Genomic DNA, 22,724 nt, shown 5'->3' with positions numbered 1-22,724 from the left:
GAAAAAACACGATTCTGAAAATGAAAAACAAAATCTGCAATTGCGAATCTCCTCAAAAAATCTGGAACATGAACTGTATTCCCAAAAAGCGCTTCTCCAAAAGTGCTTCTGTAAGGAAGAATAAGAAAAGGGAAACAGACTTTTACCAAAACAACTTATCGGAAACACTCTTTTACCAAAAAGCATTTTTCCGGAAACGTGATTGTTCTCAAATTCTCCCTTGTCTAACCACACTTTCTTGATTGTGATTGAGTTTGAAAAGTAGGTAGAAAGAATATCCTGAACTGGAAAAATATCACAGGAAAGTGGATGATGAGCACATCGGAGAGTTCCGTCAGAAAACCGTTTCTTCCCTCTGTCCCATGGTATCCACCGTAATCGATTGATGACAAAGCTTGTGTACATGAAAAACGAAATTGAAAAAGAACTTGACAAAAAAGAGGGCAACCAACCGCAATAATTTCCACCAGGATCGAAATCGACGATATATTCTTCATGTAACTGAAAGTACTGAAGCTTGTTGTTTACTGCGATTAGAGCTTGTTCCTGTTTTCCAATCGAAGAAGAAACTAACGCCGTAAACAGGTCCAGAGCCTGAGAGAACGAAATTGGTGACGAGACTCTTCGAGTTCTTGATCACTACTTCAGAAACGGTGAACTTGGAGTGATTGTTCAATTTTGCAGATTCAGCAGAGGCGTGAAATAACGAATCAAGAATATGTGAATTCTTGTTTTCCAATGAAGCATCAAACACAGAGTTGTGATCACTGCAACAACATGAATTAGCGAGAAAGCAAGGAATTTCGCCGATCTTGATGGCGAATCCATCAACCGCTGGCTGAAACGAAGCATTCCACGGTGTAGGAACAGAAGTGGAAACTGAATCACCGAAACTACCGAAAATGAAGCAATCTTGCAAAGTGGAGGAACACGAAGATTCTGCAACAGAAGCTTCAAGATCTTCATCACCAACTGAATCCTCTTCATCACCAATAGAATCCTCTTCATCGTCTTCATGATCGCTATATGCGCAACGATATTGCTCTGATACCATGTCAGAAACAATAGGATCAAAGAGATGATGATGAAGTGCATAGGAGAAGTAGGCATTAGAGGTAAAAACAAAGGAATAATCCTTGTATTTCATATTGAATTAGATTGAAAAAGATAACAAGAGAGTACAACAGTGAGGGATATTTATAGGGTGAGTTAGTCTAACTAACTCTTAACTAACTAACCAACTAACTAACTCTAGTTTACTTTTAACTAACCATGATTTATTCACTATACTCTAATACGGCATAAACCTCAACATCCATGATAACTTTCTCGATTGAGAATGAAAAAGTGTTTATGTATAAACCCAAAATATAAACACTTTGGCTTTTACATTTCGACATCATTTAGAAGAGTTGTTATAGAAAATGGAGTGAAAACTGTTTGCCGTTTTGATTTTGAAAATGGAGTTTTATAAAAAAAAAATTGAGAGTTTTTTTAAATGTAATGTTAGATTCCTTAAAAAAATTGTGTTAAAACGTCAATTGATTTAGTTTATAATTGAAAAAACAAAAAAAACTAATTGAAATTCAAAATTACATTGGTTGTAATCAAAATATAATATTTTCCACTTGATCTATGTTTTCTAAGAATAGAAAATTTGGAGGAAGTCAGCAATAAAGTGTTTTTTATTTGTGTTATAAGATTGAAAACAAAAAATATTTTAGTTTGCGTGCATTATGGAAGTGTGTATGCCCGATAACTCTGTAGATTTCGTGTATAAAGTTTTGTTGTTTAATCAATGTTTATCTTCAAGCTAGATTTGTATTTTTACGTGCATTCATATATGATGGAAAAAAACTATTGATATTTGATAACTTATATCAAAAAGGAACATGTGAAAAAATGAATCGTGGTGTATCAAATTTTTTCCAAGCATTTTAATAAAATGTAAAACTCTCTTACATCTACGTTTTTACATCTATGTGTTTCTTCATCGCTGAGAATCAAACAAATTCATACATTTTCAATAAGTCATAGTATCACACTTAATAACCCCATAAATGGGTAAGCAACTTCTTTTAAAGATTGTTTCCCTCTCGTCACACATGTCTTATGCTTACAACATTTTCAAACAACCAGGTAAAACAAACATGATATTTTGAAATACAATGATTAGAGGTTAATCTAAAAGTGAAGACTTTTACACATGCATTTGCTTTTTATTGTAAAATGTTGGTTTCAAGTATTAAACTTGATACTCATACCTACCATTCCCTTTTTAAGAAGATTTCAAATGTTAGAGAAGGGGAAATTGTTTCATTCTGTTATTGTGAGAAAATGTTTTGAATCATTTTAGGTTAAGTTTTGAATTACATTGAAACCAAAATTGTGTGGACATAATTATGCGTTGAGAAAGAGCTTAATTTTTTCATTCTGGATGTAGTAAATTTGTTGTGTTGTCCATTTTTTTTTTGTAGTTGTAGGTTAAATATGAATTTTAATCTTTTAGCGCTTAAAATTAAATTTATATTTTGTTAAAAATTCATAAATTCTTATACGAGTTATTGTTATAGTATTCTATATATCTACGTAAAAATTCAGTCAAAAATAAGAATAGCAAATTTTTTTTTTTTAGAAGTGAAATTAAACTTGACCAAAGATAGTTCAAAATTAAGATACCATATTACACTTTGGTTCCAAAATATAAACAACTACCGTCACCCAAAAGACCCAAGGAATTACATAACTTAGTCCAACTAATTAAAACGCTTAATGGCGTGAAACATTGCATAAAAGTCTGAAAACATTAAAAGTTTGATAACAAGTCTGCCAAATCATTATGCAATATCTTTACCTTTTCCAACCTGCTTATCAAGACCAAACGAAGCATTAAGCTTGTTTGCAAACTTAGGGAGTTCTTCATCGGTGCTATTCTCCATTGCTCTGACGCAGCAAGACACCATCTTCCTCGAAAAATCAGCTCCCTTGTAAGAATCTTGACAAATTTTCAAGGATTTACCCAACCTCTCTTGAAACTGAGAGAACTCAGTGTCAAAGGTGACTTTGTCACCATCAACAGCAGACTCACAAATACTTAAACATTCCTGTAATCCGTCTATAGCACTCCATTTTTGGTCATAGCATTTGAAACAACATTCGCACACCTTTTTCATATTTGTCACGTGAAGGTGGTCCATGTGAGGATTAAGGATCTTGTCAGCAGCTTCTCTGACTTTCACGATGTGCTCTCTAAGTTTTCTTGCATCTTTTTCGTCATTAGGAGGAATGAAACAACCATTGTCCATTGGGCGGCAGAGGCAGCGGCAGCGGCAATGACGGTGACGGCGACAACGATTTCAGCTGCTTATTGATTTAGGGTTTGCGAGATTTAGAACACACACACACACACACACACACACACACACACACACACACACACACACACATATATATATATATATATATATATATCAAAAATCTTAAAACAACTTTGAGAATGCAACAACAAAGGAGCAGTCAAAATTTTTAAAACATCTTTCAGGTTCAGACTTTCAACTTTGGAGCGATGCTTTGCTCTAGATTTGATGTTCTCTGTACAAATATTTCATTGCATTGTCATGGTTGACAGATTATATGTTATGAAGCATTCGATTATAGCTGACAATGAGTTCTTTTAATTACAACAACGTATTATCTATGTCAACTGAACTATGTTCACGGAGACAAGTTGTTTGAATTATGTGCAACATTATTTAACCACTTGGTAATTATATCATATACCGGCCGGAGACAAGTTGTTTGAATTATGTGCAACATTATTTAACCACTTGGTAATTATATCATATACCGGCCCTAATTTTTTTTTTATATCATATACCGTAAAGTTTCAATAATTATGAAAAAATGAAATAAATATTATAATTTTTTTATCATGTATTAACAAGAAAATGTTGTAACCTTTTATAATTATGAAAAAATGAAATAAATATTATAAATTTTTATAAATATTATAATTTAGATTATGTACAATATTACATATTTAATCCTTATAAAAACATTAAATATCTACTTTTCCTTTGTTGAATATATTTTTACTATGTACTTACAAATAACTGTATAGTAGTCACCCATGCGCACGGGATTGAGTATCTAGTTGATTTTAAATGCATTAAATCATATTTATTTCATAATCATTAATTTCATTCATTCATAACTCATCAAACTTAGAAGAACATGAACCTTTATAAACATCATTATATAATTTCCCCGTATCCTAACAATTTAAACAATCATTACATCATATTTTATCCAACAACAATACAAATCAATCCATCATTAGCATCACCATAAACCATTTACTTTCTTTTAAAAAATAAAAAAATAAACCATTCACTTTCTTATTCCTTTCCCTCCGATATATGGGTCAACTTTTCAATATATTTTGACTCCAATTACTTCATAATAGCAAAACATTTACAATTGAAGGACGATTCAACTACCATTACGGTTGCTTATTGATATATTTTAATTGTTATATAACATCTAAAAACATCCACAATGGGTCATACTTTTGCATCAAGTTCCTCATCCTATACAGATAACTTAAACATCGTTGTCTTTGAAAAAACATTGATTACCATGAAATGAATAACACATAGATAACAATAAATAAAAAAGAACATGATATTTACATTCTAGTTAATACATCTTCAAAATATGCACTTACTGTATTCAATGGAAGTATGACTTGCCTGAATTTCTTAATGGAGGATCGAACCCTCGTTGATAACATAACATTTTGTGAATTCGCGAAAAAGGTTTAACGATTTAGAAAATTATGGCCCTAAGTCTAACCATTTGTTTCTTTGTTATTTTGTTTTTAACGCGTAACAAACACAAAAATAGTCACATGAAAATAAGCATATCAACTCATACAATGTCACATAATCAAACCCTTGCCACATAAGCTTTTGTTAACAAAATAATTATCATTAGGTTTAAAAAATTATGATTTATGATATTATACATGTTAACAACAAAAAATACATTTGTTGGTATACAAACAAAAAATAACTCAATTTTACATAATTGAGCTAATGAAAGTTTGTCCACTCTATTTTTTTTCTTGGAGCTGACTCACTTGCAAGGTCGTGAGATCAATTTTCAAAGTTTGTGTGAGAACCTCTCAACATGATGACATATTTAATGAATGATATGTAAGCACCTCTATTAAAGTTCATTGAGTCTTGAAGCCTTTCCCGACCTCGAGGAACGCTTGGAGCTTAATTGACCTAAACTTCTGTTTCAATAAAAAAAAATACAAAAACTCATCTAATTTGCAAAAATTAAATAAATAATAAAAAAAGTTAAATAATTTTTTGGATCATATAGATATCTCAAATATTTGTAAAAAAAAAAATCTTAAATTTTGTTTTTTATCTCTCTCAATTTTTCTAGCAAGTTTTATTGTTCCAAATGTTTTTCGTGACAACTTCTAAATAAACTCACCTTTATTCTTCAAAATTTTGATTTTTTTTTTGTAGTTATAGGTTAAATATGAATTTTAAATTTTTAACGCTTAAAATTAAATTTATATTTTATTAAAAATTTATAAATTCTTGATAATATTCTATATATTTACGTAAAAATCCAGTTAAAAACAAGAATGGTAAATACAAGTTAACTTAAAAACAGAGACACAAAATTGTAATGAAAAAAATTTCGATATTAAAATTGTTGAAAATGTTTAGTGGATTAAAACCAAAAGTTGAGATGTTTAAATAAACTAGACCGTTGACCCGTGCGCTGCACGAGTTGAATAGACTGTGATATATAAAAGTACAGTATAAGAGATGAAATAAAGTATTACCGGAGAAGAAGCGAGTTTTTTGAAGGAGGTATTGAAGCGGTAATTGCCAAAGAGTGATTGTGAATTTATATGGAAAGGGGTGAAGAAAAAACAAAGAAGGAAGAGGGAAAGGTTTAATGGGAACGAACCTCGAGAAAAATCATGGATAGGTAAAGAAAAAAAAGAGGAAAATATTAGAGTTTTTGTTGAGGTAATGATGCAAATTTAGAGCCAAAATTTTAGGGTTGAGATTAGCATTTAATGATGCAAATTTAGAGCCAAAATTTTAGGATTGAGTTGTTGCAAACCTAATAAGGGATTAGTGGAGGGAAAAAATTAGGTTAAGTTGCTGCAGACTTAACAAAATTAATAAATTAACTAGTACTTGGACCCGTGCGATGCACGGGAAGTTGATTATCTCATTACTTAATAAATGTTGTAGTTGATCATGAAATGAAATAATAGTTGTTGTTGAGCATAAGTCAAAGTTTCAAATATGATCTCCAACTTTCACCTCTGAGGTAGAACTACTTCGCCTTTATTGCTGAAATTACATTACATATATTGTCTTGCTTCTACTCAGACAAAAGTCATATGCTTCTAAGACTTGTCAGCAAGAGTCTAAAATCTCATTCAATTCCTCCCTCGACACTCCAATTAAGACTACACCATCTTCAAAATGCATACATCTTGGTGCTAGTTGTTGGATGTGTTTCGTAAGTACATCCAAAACTAATGTAAAGAGATAAGAGATTAGGATTGACCATTGGTCCAATCCTTGTTATGAAAAAAATCATTGATAATTCTTCCAAAAGACAAATAATAAAACCATGAGGTAAGTTAGACTTCATATTATCACATACAAAGATTGTTTGTTGATAAAATTATTTAAAATCTCTTGCTGACTCCAATACAATATAATAGATCCAAAAGTAGAGATAAATAAAATTACAAATACATCAACGACCGTAATTACCTCTATAGGTGCATCCCCAACTATCTCTAGAATGTTGTCATTTATAATCTTATCTCATCTAGTTTTACCACACATCCAACGCAACATCTTCATCTCCACACAAATACTTTATTATCAAGTTGGTTCTTAAAGTCCCAACAATTTGTTCCATAAAACATCGCTTGTCTGACAACTGTCTAAGAGACTTTAGAACTTTTATAAATTTTTTGGCTCCTAAAAGTATTCTAAGAGACTTTAGAACTTTTATAAATAAGATGAGAGATCATGTGTATAAAACCAAAAAAATAGGAAAGAAATTTGCAACAAATTTTTTGGCTCCAAAAAGTTCTCTAAGAAACTTAAGAAGTTTTATAAATAAGATAAGATAAGATGAAAGATCATTTGCTTATAAAATAAAAAATTGGAAGGAAATTTACCACAAATTTTTTGCTCCAAAAAGTATTCTAAGAGACTTAAGAACTTTTATGAATAAGAGGAGAGATCATTTGTTTAAAACCAAAAAATAGAAAGGAAATTTGCAACAAATTTTTTGACTCCAAAAAGTTGTCTAAGAGACTTAAAAACTTTTATAAATAAGATAAGATGATACATCATTTCTTTAAAACCAAAAAAATAGTAAGGAAATTTGCAATAAATTTTATGGCTCCAAAAAGTTGTCTCAGAGACTTATGAACTTTTGTAAATAAGATACGCAATAATTTTCTAAAGATATATAGAAACAACAAAAAATTAGGAAGGAAATGTGGAACAACTTTTTTGGCTCCAAAAATTATTCTAAAAATCATTTTCTAAAATTAAAAAATAGAGAAACACCAAAAAATTATGATGGAAATATGCAACAACTTTTTTGGCTCCAAAAAGTTGTCTAAGAGACTTAAGAACTTTTATAAATAAGATAAATAAGGATATATATATATATATATATATATATATATATATATATATATATATATATATATATATTATTTAGTATCCCCTTTTTTATTCAATGTAAAACTTCTAATCCACACTTGTCATGACAAGAAATACATTAGACTCAAAAAAATGTTTTTTTTAGAAGAGACTAAAAAATGTTAGCATTAATCTTTGAATCTTTGATGAACATTGATATAATGAAAATGTCTCCAGGTGCAAATTAAGCTTGGATATTCTAAACCTTTGCATTTTTCAATTGTCCATACATTTACACGTGTTCATCTATCAAACAAACACCCTAGATAATTAACCTTCCTGAAAAATTGACTCTGAACGGAAAATTTTTAAATAGATATATTTGTGGTTGTGAATACGCAATAATTGCTTGAACATGTTCTATACGAGAAAGTCTTGTATGAGCACATATCCAAATCAATATTATTTGGACATACTCGCATGATTTTTTTTTGACACAACATACTCCCATGATATCAACAAAATTAAAAGAGAATAAAACTAAATAATATTAATTGATGTGACTAAATTTTTTTTGTTGAATTTTGTTGATTTCATGTGAGTGTGCCTAAATAATATTGATTTAGGTATGTGTCCATAAAAGACTTTCTCGTTCCAAACACAAAAAATAACCAAAAGTAATACGGTGTACAACCAATCTGTAAACAATAAACATAAACCAATCAACCAAACCCTTTCTATAATTCTTTCGTATAGTTCAAAACCAAGACCAAATTTGAACCAAATCCATAATTTGATCAAAATCGAACCTCTCATCATACATATGTTTAATATCACAGTGGTGGATTAGACAAAATCTCTAAGGCTTTGTTTGGGAGTTTGGAGGGGAGGGGAGGGGAGGGTTTTGGAAAAAAGGAAGGAGCAAGTGGAAGAAATAGAAGACATTGGGAGGAGAGGGCTTTGGAGGTTAATTTTTTACTCATAATAAAAAATCCCCCTCATTTGGGGGAACTCAAAAATTGTATTGGGGGAGGGTTTTGGGGGGTTATGGAGGGTTTATATGAATTTTTCAAATCCAATCTATGTCTTAGAAATCGTGGTTGGGCCTAACACAACCCCACAAAACCGGCTTGTGAGGTGAGGATTGCCCCCACTTATAAACAAATTGTCAGGCCAACTCCTAACCGATGTGGGACTCTTAACACACCCCCTCACGCTCAGGATTACACATTTGAAGCGTGAACATAAATGACAGGTGGCCCGATAACGGAAACCTGACAACAGGTGGCTCATAATCGTGAAGAGGCTCTGATACCATCTTAGAAATCGTGGTTGGGCCTAACACAACCCCACAAAACCGGCTTGTGAGGTGAGGATTGCCCCCACTTATAAACAAATTGTCAGGCAAACTCCTAACCGATGTGGGACTCTTAACACTATGTTGTTATTATATTCTTAAAGTTAAAAGTATATTAATCATAAGTATTAGTTTATCATTCTCTAAAAAACTGTTCTTTCAAAAAATGTGAATTTTTTGTCCATTTTTTTATATATTTCCAACCCCCAAAGCCCTCCCCTCTCTTCCCCTCCAAACTCCCAAACAAAGCCTAATGATATCATAATTTTAATGAAGCTACAAAGTGTAGTTTTATAAAATCGTGTTGTTTCGCAGTGATTTTGCCAAATTTATGGGGTGAGTTTTGTACACTTCATGCTTTATGTTCACTTTACTTCTCTTAGTTCCAGTAACACGTGGGACTTTTTATTTCCCAACAGTTTCTACTAGTTTGCATGATACTTGCAGAGACAGAACCAATGTTTCGCTGCTTTAACAATATTGTTTGTCTGTTGGTAGAGCAAACCAAACCGAAATACCGGGGCTTGTTACTCGTATTGGTTTAAACTGTCTTGTAGGGTTGCTTTAGTCTAAATTTACATGTATTATAGTGAGAATGCCCTACAAGACAACACTTTTTTAATCTAGCAAATCTACAAGTCCACAAGGCTTAGCTCAACCGACAAATTTGTTGAAATTGTTAGAACGGATACCGTGATCAGATTCGAACCCTAACTCCTCCACTTGTGTGTGTGAGTGTAGGATATACCTTCTAAGTAATCTCAATGTAACTAATATAACAAACTTCTAGCTAAACATAACTAACTTGTTACTATCTTAAACAATATTCTCAGTAGTAGAATTGTAACACGGGCAAAATAGTTGGATCACACTGCTCTCGGTGGAGCCAAATAATTTGTACAAGATATTCAGATCCATACAAATGGTCCATTTTGATATCATAGAACTTTAGAGATGGAGATGTGGATCGTTAGTTCTTCAATGTGAGGAGGATAGAAGTTCTTCTTTTTGTGGACCCTTAAGGTACATAATTTTATTGGTGAAAATGAGGTAGCACTAGCAACTAGCTAGGACACACTAAGAATTGGTACAATATCTGAGCACTGTTAACCAAACTTAGTGAACAATTGAAAGTTAAGGAGGTACAATAGTAGCTGGCGTAAGTGATATACAAGGACCATCAAGATCTGGAAAATCGTTTTTGATATTTGAAATATCAATTACATGCATCAAATTAAATTAACCTTTATATTATTATTTATGTTATTGTTAATCACATTGATCAATATGATTCTAGTAAAATTTGTTAAGATTCTTAGGATCTAGTGTGTTAATTAGGGTTAGTTAATAATTAGTTACAAGTTAGTTAGTGGAGTTTGAAGTTAGTTACACTTGGTTAGTCCAATTAGTCCTATAAATATGGACTAGTATGTACTCATTTTCTATCTTTTGATCAAAATCATGTTTCTCTGTTAATCTTTTCTCAATTAAAGCCTTATGGCTCTTTTTCATTCCAATTCTCCAAATTCTCAGAAACTCAACAAAATTCAATACATACAAATTTGATTATAAAAAATTTCACTTGAGGACTTAGGTGATCGTAATATTGTTTTGACCTTTGGTGCAAGTGTTATACAGCACAATCAAGATGCAGTTACTTGTCATCTTGTCTACAGACATACCTTTTATATACATCTCATTTGATTGTGATGCATCATTGCATTAAGTTGTTTTTTCCTTCTGCATGTTCATATTCACAACCTTATATTTAACCAAAATTAATGGAAAGTGAAAGTTCATCATGGTCCCCAAACAACCATCTCCATGATCATATTAATTTTTCATTATCAACTAGGGAAGTAAATGAAAATAAGACAAAGCTTTCATCTTCATGGCTGATAAAGACAATGTCAAACTTCATTCAAGTAAATTTGCATTGCTTCCTAATTACTATTACATTATTAAAGAGATGGCCATGCTGCTAATTGGCCCAGGAATCTGCCTTGGTCTCTTCTCTTTATCGTGTGATAGAAACCCGACCCGTACGTGATTCCTTTAAGGTGGGGCATCATCCCTTCCCTTCATATTGATATTGGGCCCTTGTATACCTGTTTAGGTCTAACGGAGTTTGTAGTGTCACGTGAAAATGTGACTTTGCATAATTTGCATGAGAAATGTTTTACTCTAGACCCCTATACTTGAGTGATTCTTGTATGATCAAAAGAGATCAATCATACCAGGACACTCACAAATAAGAAAATAATTAGATGAAAAAATAATTAAAAAATGCACATTTTTTAAATTATTGAATGATGTATAATTTGTGTCCAAATGGTACTGTGTATAAACTCTTGATCACATAAGAATTGCTCCCTGTACCTAGTCCCCGTACCTACACCTATATAGTATATACCATGGGAATTTCCAAAAGCCCTTGAAGTGTTTAGCATGTTCCCATGAGTTTAGCTTATATGGTAGTGGCATTGCATAATATATGTAACTGTAAGAACCGGCGTTCGAATCCCAAACACTTCGCTTATTCATCTCAAAAGGTGGATTTCTAGCCACAGTGTCACTTGACCAAAAATAACATAAATTAGTAAAATAATGTATAATAAGTTGAGCCCATGTTACACCAAAAATTAGAAGAAAAAAAGAAGCATATGTTTTAATATTTCAAAATTTTGCACTTTTAAAGAATATGAAGTTCCTAATATTTCACATTTAAAAATCTAGAGTAGTTAAGATGAGAGGATGTTGTTCACTTCAAGAAAGACAAGACCTTCGAGTTCAAGGAACACTAACAAGACTCGTCTGTTACCACTACACTAAATCTTTAGAGCTAATGATTTGATTTTTTCACCCTTAAATTTAACTAAACTAACATCGTAGAAAAAGTTTACATATGATTACACTCACCAAGAAATTAGCCAAATAAAGAAAAAAATTGGAGTCATTGATGTTCTGATTTCTTTTTCCTTTTTTGGTAAATTAAGAACATACTTTTCATAACAATTAGGTTGGTTTGGTGGTGTTGGCTTGAGACCTCAGAGTGTGCTCATATCAAGATCTTAGGTTTGATTCCATACGATGCTAATTCAGGTGGACTAGTTCATATAGAGCTTTGCTCTGACTTTAAACAGGGATGGGGCTTTGCTAAAAGTGTGAAGGTGGATGGGGCTTTGCCAATTGATTGGTGGAGGTGTTGGCGAAGGTTTGGAAATCTAGGTAGCTCATCGAAGGTGGTTGTTTTCTCTTGCTAACTTCTTCAAAATAAGGCTCTTACTAGGGATAATCTCCTTAGGCGTAGGGTGATCACTACTAAGGTATTAGGTGTTGTTTTTGTGGTGATCATGTGGTATCGATGTCTCACTTGTTTATGTTTATGTGTGTGATGTCATCCTATTTGTGTGGTACGATATTTTTTGGTGGTTAGGTTGGCAGTGTGTTCCCCATTGGAATGTTGGCCGTTTTTTCATGTATTTCTCGGGGTTGGGTTTTAGAACGAGGGTGAGGTTAGGTTTGATACTGTTTGGCATGTTGTTTTGTGGACTATCTGAAGCTCATGCATTGATCTATTCTTTGCTCAGGGGTCGTTTATGTCAGGCATTTGGTGGATAGGGCAAAGCTTTCTTTGTTTTAATTAACTTCTATCAAAAATATTTAAAAAAAAAATTGACTAACATATTATTTTTTAGATCAATAGAAATTGAACTAGATACCTTGAAGTTTACAACATTCACACATCATTTGCACCAACCACTTTTTTTTAAGAAGTCAAATGTGTAATATAATATAAAAAAACGTTCCAATTAAACACAATATGTATCTAAAGAGGAACAATACAAAGAGTCAAACACACAAACACAACAATAACAAAAAAGAGCCATGGTTACAAATTGGTATACCATGTACAAATGATGGCGAAGACAATCAATAATGAAAATAAAAAATATAAAAAACTCAGCTTATTCGTCTTGCACCAACCACTTGCTAGACCCAGGTATTATAAGGACAATATGTTGATAGTTTGCAACAAAGGTAGCAAAGATAATATCTTTAAAATGTTGGAAAATGAAATAAATTTTATTAATTAAAGTGGTATTAACATTTTGTAACTATTTTCGAAAGATTTAAGCTTGGTGTCTTTACATTACAAGGCTATGCTTTTCTGACTAAGCTATCAACTAATTGTGTAAGGTTGCAAAGAGAATAAAGAATAATATTCACATAATTACAATTGCATCATTTTCTTGGTTCCTTCAAGCACCCAAATTCTTATGACCATTACAGAAGGTATATAAGGGTTAAATGTGTGAAATTAGAAGGAAAAAAAAACGAGCCAAGTTTGTAGAATTCAAGTAAAATATAACACCATAAACAAACTATTAATGTGTCAATATTTGTATTATTTAACGAATGAAAAATGCCAACAAATGTTTTTAAGACATTGTTTTTAACTAATCAAAAGTAATAATTTTTATTGTTGTGGAAACATTTTTTGTCGTACTATACTTACCTTACAACTGAACTTCAGATTACCAAGGCCTCTATACCTTGGGAACCAAAGGAGTAACCTAAAACAATTAACTTTTATATAGAAAATTGAGTGTTTATTACTTTTACATATGTTTGACTTATATTTTATGACATTATTTCTTTTTATAGATGTTTGTAAGTAACGATGCTCTTAAAACATCCACATTCGATAAATTTATTTTTAGGTACTTCAATAAAAAATATACATTAAGGCATCTATCTTTCGGATAATTCAAATTGAACCAATTGGATGTCCCACTTGGATCTATATGACATGACATTTTGCAAAGCTCCTCTTCTATAGAAACACTCTTTTTTATTTTTCACCAATGATGATACCTAATAGGTACTTATTCTTATGGATTAAGATCCCGTAATTTGAGATTCTTAGGTCATTTATTAGCATAATGTATGATAAATATACAAACAGAAAAGCACATGAGCACAACTGTACCGTACAAAACTAATCATGGTTATTGCAAATAAATATGATATAATGACATACTGAGTCACAACTCACAAAGTATTTTATACATAATAATTACGAATAGAAATTGTAGTACTAAAAATCATTATGATTGTTTATCTTTACTGGACAACAGGCAAAAAACTAGTAGTTGTTTCGTTGCTCTCTTTGTTTTAAATGGTGGGAAGGACAATTGGTGACACAAAAGCTGCCTAAGTACTCCATATATCATGTCTCATCAACCACCAGTTAGTTATATCAATTTCTTCTCAAGTGCTCATTGAATCAACTTATTATTTAGAAACTAGTACTAATTAAGTTCCTTTTCAGCTGGCTCAAATATAATCAGGACAACCCAAAAAATATAGCAGCATTCCACAAAGCAGGTCTAGGCATATTAAGGAAAGGTCATAAACTGAGTTCTGCAAATCTTTAACTAGTTATGTTGACATCCAATCCTATGAAGCACAGATACTTCGGATCAAAGGCGTGTTTGTATCCAACAGGTGCCGGTACATGTGATTGCATTTATTCAGTTCTATTTTCGTTAATTATTACTAGTGTCTACATGTTAGTGTTCGTGTTGTATCCGTATGCGATGTCTGTGTATGTGAAGAGTTTCAGAAAGCCATAATTAAAATGAAGTACTACCTCCGTCCCAGTATAATTGACCTACTTTGGTTTTTCACACAGATTAAGAAAAATGTATAAATAAAGGGGAAAGTGAAATATATTGTATTGGGAATGATAAAAGTAGTATTATTTAGTGTTATATTGTATTGGGAATGATGAAAGTTGTATTGAAAATTGAAATGGGTCAGTTATTTTGGGACACTTTTTTTTAGAAAATAGGTCAGTTATTCCGGGACGGAGGGAGTAATATTTATGTACTAGGACGGTGAACAAATTAATACTCTGCACATTTAAAAGCTTTATCACACACACACACACAGATATATATATATATATATAGACACACACACACATATATATAGATATATTCCCTGCTATCAAAGTGTAAAATTTGATCAACAAAAGAAAAAGTTCAAGGTGTAATATATCATCCAGCTGGCTATTAGTACGGACAGACAGAAATCAGAGAGGTAGAACAAGACATAAAAGAAATCATATAATGCCTAACCTGAAAAACATCTTCAAAAAAATAGAAAATGAAAGTAAAGAAAATTATGAACACAATATATCTTCATAGAGTTCCTTTCCTTTCATCAGGGAAGACATATCCTGGACATAAGAATCTATGGAGCTGGGGCACAGGGTAAAGCATATGTTAATTAGTGCATTTTTTGAATCATAAAGTGTTGCTATTTTTAAAATCACCAGTGATTCTGTCAAAGGAAGGTACCTCATAAACAATAGAGTATATATTACTTTTTCATTTCAAGAATAACATGGAACTAGCTTGCACATGTGTGTGTGTGTTCAATTTGGGATAATATCTGAAATGGTTATATATATTATGTCAGAGAAATTAAGTATCTGAAGATGAACTTTGCAGGGAGCATAAAGCTGCCGGCCACATCATCACCATAGTTTTCTAATTTTATATTATATGAAACCAAATCTGAGGTTAACTTTAACCCTACCTCAAAGGGAAAACTAGATCATGGACTTTTTTTGTTTGGATCAGTACTAGATCATGGGCTTCATATTTTTGTTTTCTTATGATGGTAACCAATATACAAATAAATTAACTTGTTATCCTTATATAAAACCCTAAGAATGGAACCAGAAAGAAACCATTTAATTAATCAAATAATCTTTACTGTAAATGTCAGAAATATCAGTTTATTTACTTATATGAAACTTTGATGTGAATTACTTATATAATTGCCTCAAAAAAATGTGATGAACACAATAAATCTATAAGGACAGGATTATAATTTAGAATCTTACCACTGAGAGATTCTGACTTGAGCATGAAAGTCTATCAAGAATCATATTGAAACAGAAAATAATCAATATTTTTAAGAAAAACGGATCCAAGATCCATATATAGAAAACTGTATAAATTAAGATGGATCGGCTGAAATCATTTATTGCTGATGCAGCATCATCAAGATTCTCAATAACAAAAAAACTCCACTCAGTGTGATTAATTACACCAATTAAAGAATTTGTATGTGAATCTTGATGCTGCTGCACCTGCAAACAACGACTATATATGATGGGGTTTATGCTTGCATAGAAACCTGCTGTTTTTGTGAACATATTGAGCTCTAGAGTCTAATTGGTTCGGTGAATGAACAAGATAATTGGCATAACCAAACCCTCAATGACACTTTGCTATTTATAATTGTGAATAACATCTTAGGGAACCCTAACAGAATATACTCTTTCCACAACCTATGAATAAATTCTATGAGTGAGTGTTTGTGGAACGATGGATGGATGAATCTTTGTGGTGTGTGCACCATATATTTATACTACATTTACCATATTTTCTTTTTTAAAAATTTTATAGCATGAATAGCATATTTATTTGTAAATAAGTTAATTTGGTGATTTGATAATGGTGTGATATAAAGATTGCCAATAATTACAGCCCTATCTTATCTCATGGGTGGTGGGACATATAAATATTTGAAATAAAAATTCGACTACTGAAAATTGGGTTGAGTAATATATATATACATTTTAAAAAAATTTAATAGTTGATATATTACATGTGCATACATAATTTATCAAGAATTTGTTGTTTTTCCTCTCCAAAAAAAAATAATTTGTTGATTTTATTAAAAAAAATTATAAAAAAGGTAGACTCTACTATCATACACCAATAAAAAAGAAAGAATGCAATGTTAAAACTTTTGAAAAGAGAGATTTTCAGGTGGTCCTATCCAATTAAAGATTCTCGGTTTACAAACAGAAAACCATAAATTTACTCAAGATTTGTTTTATGGGTCATGCTAACATGTGCTCTAACACTAAGTTTTCTATAAAAAGAAAATATTTATTGCTAAAAATTAAATTTTAATCTTGTGAAATAAATTGGCACAATTTTCTATACAAAATTTCTATCTTCGGTATCTTAACAGAGCACATGTTAGCATTTCCCTTTTTGAAAATGATCTTTCTAACAAGTGCCTTAAAACAAGAGATATTTAAGGCACTTGTTAAAGATTAAAAAGAAGAAACAATTGATAAGTTTCATGTATACTCTTTGATTTTTTAATGAGTTGAATATACAAACCCGGTAAAATTTTCATTTTAAGCTTCTTATCAAGTGTCATAAGGCCACTTGTTAGCATTTTCCATAAGAAAAAGATTTTCATTAAAAAGAGAACAATGGATAGGTCTCTAACCCATTACAACATACTACTCTCGTTTCAAATATAAACAAAAAGTTGTCATATTTAAAGTCCAAAATTAAGCAAAATTTACTTGATTTGACCATATTCAATGTTATTATTCTCAAAATATTCTTCAATTAAAGAAAGTTACCATGAAAAAATTAATGAAAAGGTAGCTTTAAAAAAAAAAACTAAACATGTTTTAGCCTTATCTGTGTTTTTTAATGGAAAGAATAAATTAGTTTTTAGGCTTATCTAACCATTTTAAACAAACACATAATAATTTATGCATTTTTTATAAATTTCTGAAATATAATCTCTAAATTATTTATATTAAAACCATTTTTATTTTAATTTATGATAAGTGTGTCCTAAATCTGGTTAACCATTGTATTAAATATGTACGAAGTTATTTTCTTTTACTTATACCACAGAGGCAGGTATTAAATCTGCCTCAAACAACCAAGGGATTAGCAACAATACAAAGCTCAAAATGGATAAAACTACCATTTCTTTGGATTTATGGGTACTTTCGTTTTTTGGAATATAATTTAGGCACCCTTAGGATAAGACTATCATCTTTATTTCATAAATGATATTTTGTCGGATCTTTCATAGGGAGTATTTGTTTACCTATTTGGTTTTCTTATAATGGATATTGGATATTACTAGCCTTTGCTTTATTTGTGTGGTTTTGTCTTTTGTACTTAGACTTTAGTCCTCTCATCTTTTAGTTTTTCCCTTTTTCTATACTATATTATGAGTTATGCTACAATTTAGTAGTTGTTTGCAATTCAGTTAAGGTTCAATGTTCTATGTTTGAAGTTAAATTTAATTTTTTATTTTTGGAAACATGTTTACGTAAATAGTATTTAGGATATTAATTATTAATTTTTTAAAACTTATAATTTTTTCATAATTTTTATGTATTCAGTTACACCGTTTAATACACAATTATTCAGTTTAACAAAACTTTATTTAAAAGTGATTTGAAGAACTACAAAAATAAACAATTGTTGATTCTTTAATCTATCATTTCTTATCTATCTTCAACAATAAAATTTTAAAAAATAAAGATTTCTATTACTTTATAACAAAATTGAACCATAAGGAACTGAAACTTCGAAATTTCTTTATATTATCAAAGGTATGCTCTTGCATACTTTTTGCTTAGAAAAACAAACTAGATGCAACTGGAGTTGAATCCCTTTAATCTTTAGTACTTTAAGGATGAAGAAACTAATTTTTTTTAAAGAGAAGTGTTATTTGAACAACCAATTTGATGACAACTTATTTGACAACCATATTTTACAAAGAAAAAAGTGGTATTGGCACGAAAACCATAGCAATAGAGATATAAAGTAAAAAGTAGGTTTAAATGCACTTTTGGCCCCCTATGTTTCAAATAGTTGCGATTTTAGCCCCCTATAAAAAAAAAATGGATATTTTGACCCCCTATGTTTTGGTCCTCTTTTGATTTGCTGATTTTGACCAGTCAACGCCCATGTGTCACTGAGGTGGCATACATGTGTGTAATTATTATTTAAGAAATAAAAGAAAATAATTCTGGCAATTAAAAAAAATATAAAAAGATTTTGGCAAATAGTTGATGATCACAGCAAGCAACAAAGCCATCCAAACAAAATTAGCATGCAACGAAGTTGTATTGGTAGTAAGAACTAGAACCATCCAATCATCTTCAGAACCAAGTCCAACTCCAGTGTACTTTGAATTGTTGAGAAACTTTGCATAAATATCAGAATGAGTGTAATTAGATAGCACAACCGTTGGTTCTAATTTGGATACACAAACAGGTAGAATGACTCCATCAGTGGTTGTGTTAATGTTAATATCACATTTATCAATATGTTTTTGCAAATTGGGGAATAGAAATAGAAAGGCTTAGAATACAAAATTCTTCAACTTCTCTATCATCTTCATCGTTGTTCGATTCGATATCGATGGCGCAACCATTTTCTTTCTCTGTTTGTGGTTCCATGAGCTGAAGAGGAACGGTGGGGACAGGGTTTGATGGATCGCGGAAGCTGGATTCGAGGTGGAGTGCGATGGAGTCGTCGGGAATCGGTGGACGGCGCGACGGAGAAGCGTGAGAAGATGAGAAATTGAGAGATAAATTGGATTGATGGTGTGATAGATCCATCAAACACAAACAGGATGAAATGGAAGAAACGATTCTGCGATGAAATTGGGTTGTTGTTATGAAGATTATGAACAACAACAACAACTACAACAAAAACAACAGTGGAAGGGATAAGAGATTTTGCGGTTGTTGAAAATGGAAGAATCGGTCATTGAGATTTTGTGTAAATTGTCCATCCTTTTTTTATTTTTTTTAATTGCAAAAATATTTTTCTTTTATTTTTTAAATAATAATTACACACATGTATGCCACCTCAGTGACACATGGGCGTTGACTGGTCAAAATCAGCAAATCAAAAGAGGGCCAAAACATAGGGGGTCAAAATATCCATTTTTTTTTATAGGGGGCCAAAATCGCAACTATTTGAAACATAGGAGGCCAAAAGTGCATTTAAGCCTAAAAAGTAATGTGAGTATGAGAGAGAGAAAGTTGTTGCAAAAGTTGTCACTAAATGGATGTTCAAATATCATTTCTCTTTTTAAGAGGCCAAAAATAACTTAGATTAAAATAATCCTTTTAAGCAGAAGATGTGCGTCAAAAGAATTAGAGTAATGTAACAATTTCTTTTAACAATATGATTAATTAACTACTTTCACCGTGATCTTATTATTTTTTGTGGTCAGGGTTCGAACCCCAGACCTTGCATATATTATGCATTGTCCATACCAACTGAGCTAAACTTACGAGGATCTTTCACCGTGATCTAATTGTATATAGTAAAAATGGTTAATTAAATGTTTTGCACCAAGATCTAGTCAAAAAATTCAAACAAACCAATCTCGTTTGTTTTCCTCTTGGTCAGAAAATAAAATTAAAATCAATAATAATATATAATAAGTGGAGAAAAATCCTTCAAAAAAAAAGTGGAGAAAAAGAAAGAAATTCTAGCTGTAAACAATTAATTTCTCTTTTATTTTATTTTTAAGACTAGGAAATTTTTTTGGTGCCCTTCTTTTCAAATAGATGGCCCGCTGGGCACGTGAATATTGTACGGAAAATGCTTTCAAAAATAAACGTTAACCAACGGAAAACAAAAGCAACCAACCACCCAAATGAAACATTCACAAATTAAAAATAAAAAAGAAAGTTCCCATTTGTGTGATGGGTTTACATATGCAATTTTTGAGAAGATTGATTTTTTATTAAGATTTAAAATAAGGAGATGACGGTGAGAAAGACTTTATAACTCAAAATGCACTTAAAAAAAAAAAAGTACATTTGCTCCCCTTCAATGATATGATAGGTCAAATACCATTTTTTATCCGTTTAGTTTGATAAAATTCTCAAGGTAGTCCTTTAAGTTCCGAAAGTTTTAATTAAGTCCTTTTAGTTTGACAAAAATCTCAAGCTAGTCCTTTAAGTTTCAAATATGTCCTTTTAGTTGATAAACTATTTCACCGTCACCGTTTTAAAAGTTTCAAATAGATCCTTTTAGTTTGAAACTTAAAGGACTAACTTGGAAATTATGTCAAACTAAAAGGATCTATTTAAAACTTTTGAAACTTAAATGACTAACTTGGGAATTCTGTCAAACTAAAAGGATCTAATTGAAACTTTCGAAACTTAAAAGGACTAATTTGGGAATTCTGTCAAACTAAAAGGATCAAAAATGGTATTTGGCCTCAATAATATTGTGGAGTTTAACTTCAAAAATTCGTTAGAATGTTTAACCAACCCTAATTTTTTAGTGAGAGAAATGTTCCTTGTCTTTAAATTCTCTTACTCTTTCATTCATCAAGGAGAGATGATTTAGGTCTTTTTTTTTTTTTTATCTAGAATCACCTTTCTCCTTGCTTTCAATCTAAATAAGTGATTTTCACATATATCAAGTTTTTTCATTTGTATTTTTCCGTGATTTCGTCATTTGAGTGTGGTGGTGTGTTGTTCGTCGTTTTGTATGAAGTTATTTGATTTCGTGTCTTGCTGCGGTGTTTGTTTGGTTTCTATTGAAAGATCAGCTTTAGTCAATCACAGATTCAATAAAAGATTTGGGTGTCAACGTTGCAGATCTGGAAGCATGGATATTCTGGTGATTTAGATTTTATCATATTATTTTTAGGCATTTTGCCCTTGTATACAGTTAACTTGGGTGTTGTGAGTTTGTTCGCAGATTCACCCTTTACATTTTTAGTGATGTTGATGATGTCAATATATATGATATATTATATCAATTTGAATAAATGAACATCGTTTTACTTTTGATAAAAACATATATTTAACTTTTGTAAAAAATAATTGTTTATTTTAAAATATTTAAAGAATGCCCAGAAGCAACATAATCTTAATAATATCAACATTTGTTGTTGTTTTGAAAAAGAAGTATGACATAAAAAAATATTGTAATAGTAAAAGGTGTGAACATAAAAAATGTTGTGAATAGAATAAGGGTCTGATTACTTCGTTGCATGTTACTTATTTGTTAAGCTATAATGTATAAATAAACAGGGTTCATATAATGTGGACCTCTAAAAAATGTCCAAATTTCTTACGATATAACTTAATTTTCAACATTAAAACAAGCATTTTTACTTAATATGGTGTTGTGCTTTCGACATTAAAAAAAACATTACTAGTCTATTTAGTCCAGCATCAATTATAAATGAATTTGACATTTTGTGAAAAAAAAAGTCTTAGTTAATTAGTATTTTGTTTCATTCACTCGTAAAATTTATGCTAATTTTGCCTTTGGATATAAAGTTGATTTAATGGTTGGATGAAAGAGTTAATAAGTTGAGCAATAAAAAGATTAGGTAATCAATCTCGTCCCAACATAATCCTAACAATATCAACATCTGTAGTTTTTTATAAGAAGTATCTCATAAAAAATGATAGGGTAATAGGAAATGATATGAATATAATAAGTTAATGTGAATAGAATAAGGGTTTGATTACTTTCAAAGTATGATTGCTAATGACTCAAGAACATGGTCAATTTGATTAGATTAAAAAAGAAAAGAACATGTTAAATTTATAAAGAAATTGTTCTGACTTCTCTTTGTGCATTGAACACGGAACCAACAGAGAGTGAGTCTAATCCTGTTTGTTGCCACTGAATCGGGTTCTCTGATACCAATATTTTTTCCTCGCAATTTCTCTTATTATTATTATACAGGAAATTAAGTAACTCTTGACTTAATTGAGAGGAAAAAAATTAACAGGTAAGTAACTTAAATAA

General features: G+C 30.9%; 1 protein-coding gene across 1 annotated transcript; it reads right to left on the bottom strand.

Moving 5' to 3' along the window:
- Positions 1-2,837: 2,837 nt before the first annotated feature.
- LOC146957996 (uncharacterized) lies at positions 2,838-3,305 on the bottom strand. The gene has a single exon (XM_085751417.1). It carries the CDS (start codon positions 3,303-3,305, stop codon positions 2,838-2,840), a length of 468 nt encoding a protein of 155 aa, XP_085607543.1.
- Positions 3,306-22,724: the final 19,419 nt, after the last annotated feature.

This window comes from Medicago sativa, chromosome 1, assembly GCF_051527215.1.
Source record: "Medicago sativa cultivar Bolivia chromosome 1, Bolivia_mono, whole genome shotgun sequence".
NCBI lineage: Eukaryota > Viridiplantae > Streptophyta > Magnoliopsida > Fabales > Fabaceae > Medicago > Medicago sativa.
The sequence above is the reverse complement of the archived record's forward strand: the minus strand, read 5'-3'. Positions and strand labels throughout refer to the sequence as shown.

Bases quoted from the DNA above. Each gene is read 5' to 3' on its own strand.
- LOC146957996 (XM_085751417.1), bottom strand. From the start codon at position 3,305: ATGGACAATGGTTGTTTCATTCCTCCTAATGACGAAAAAGATGCAAGA.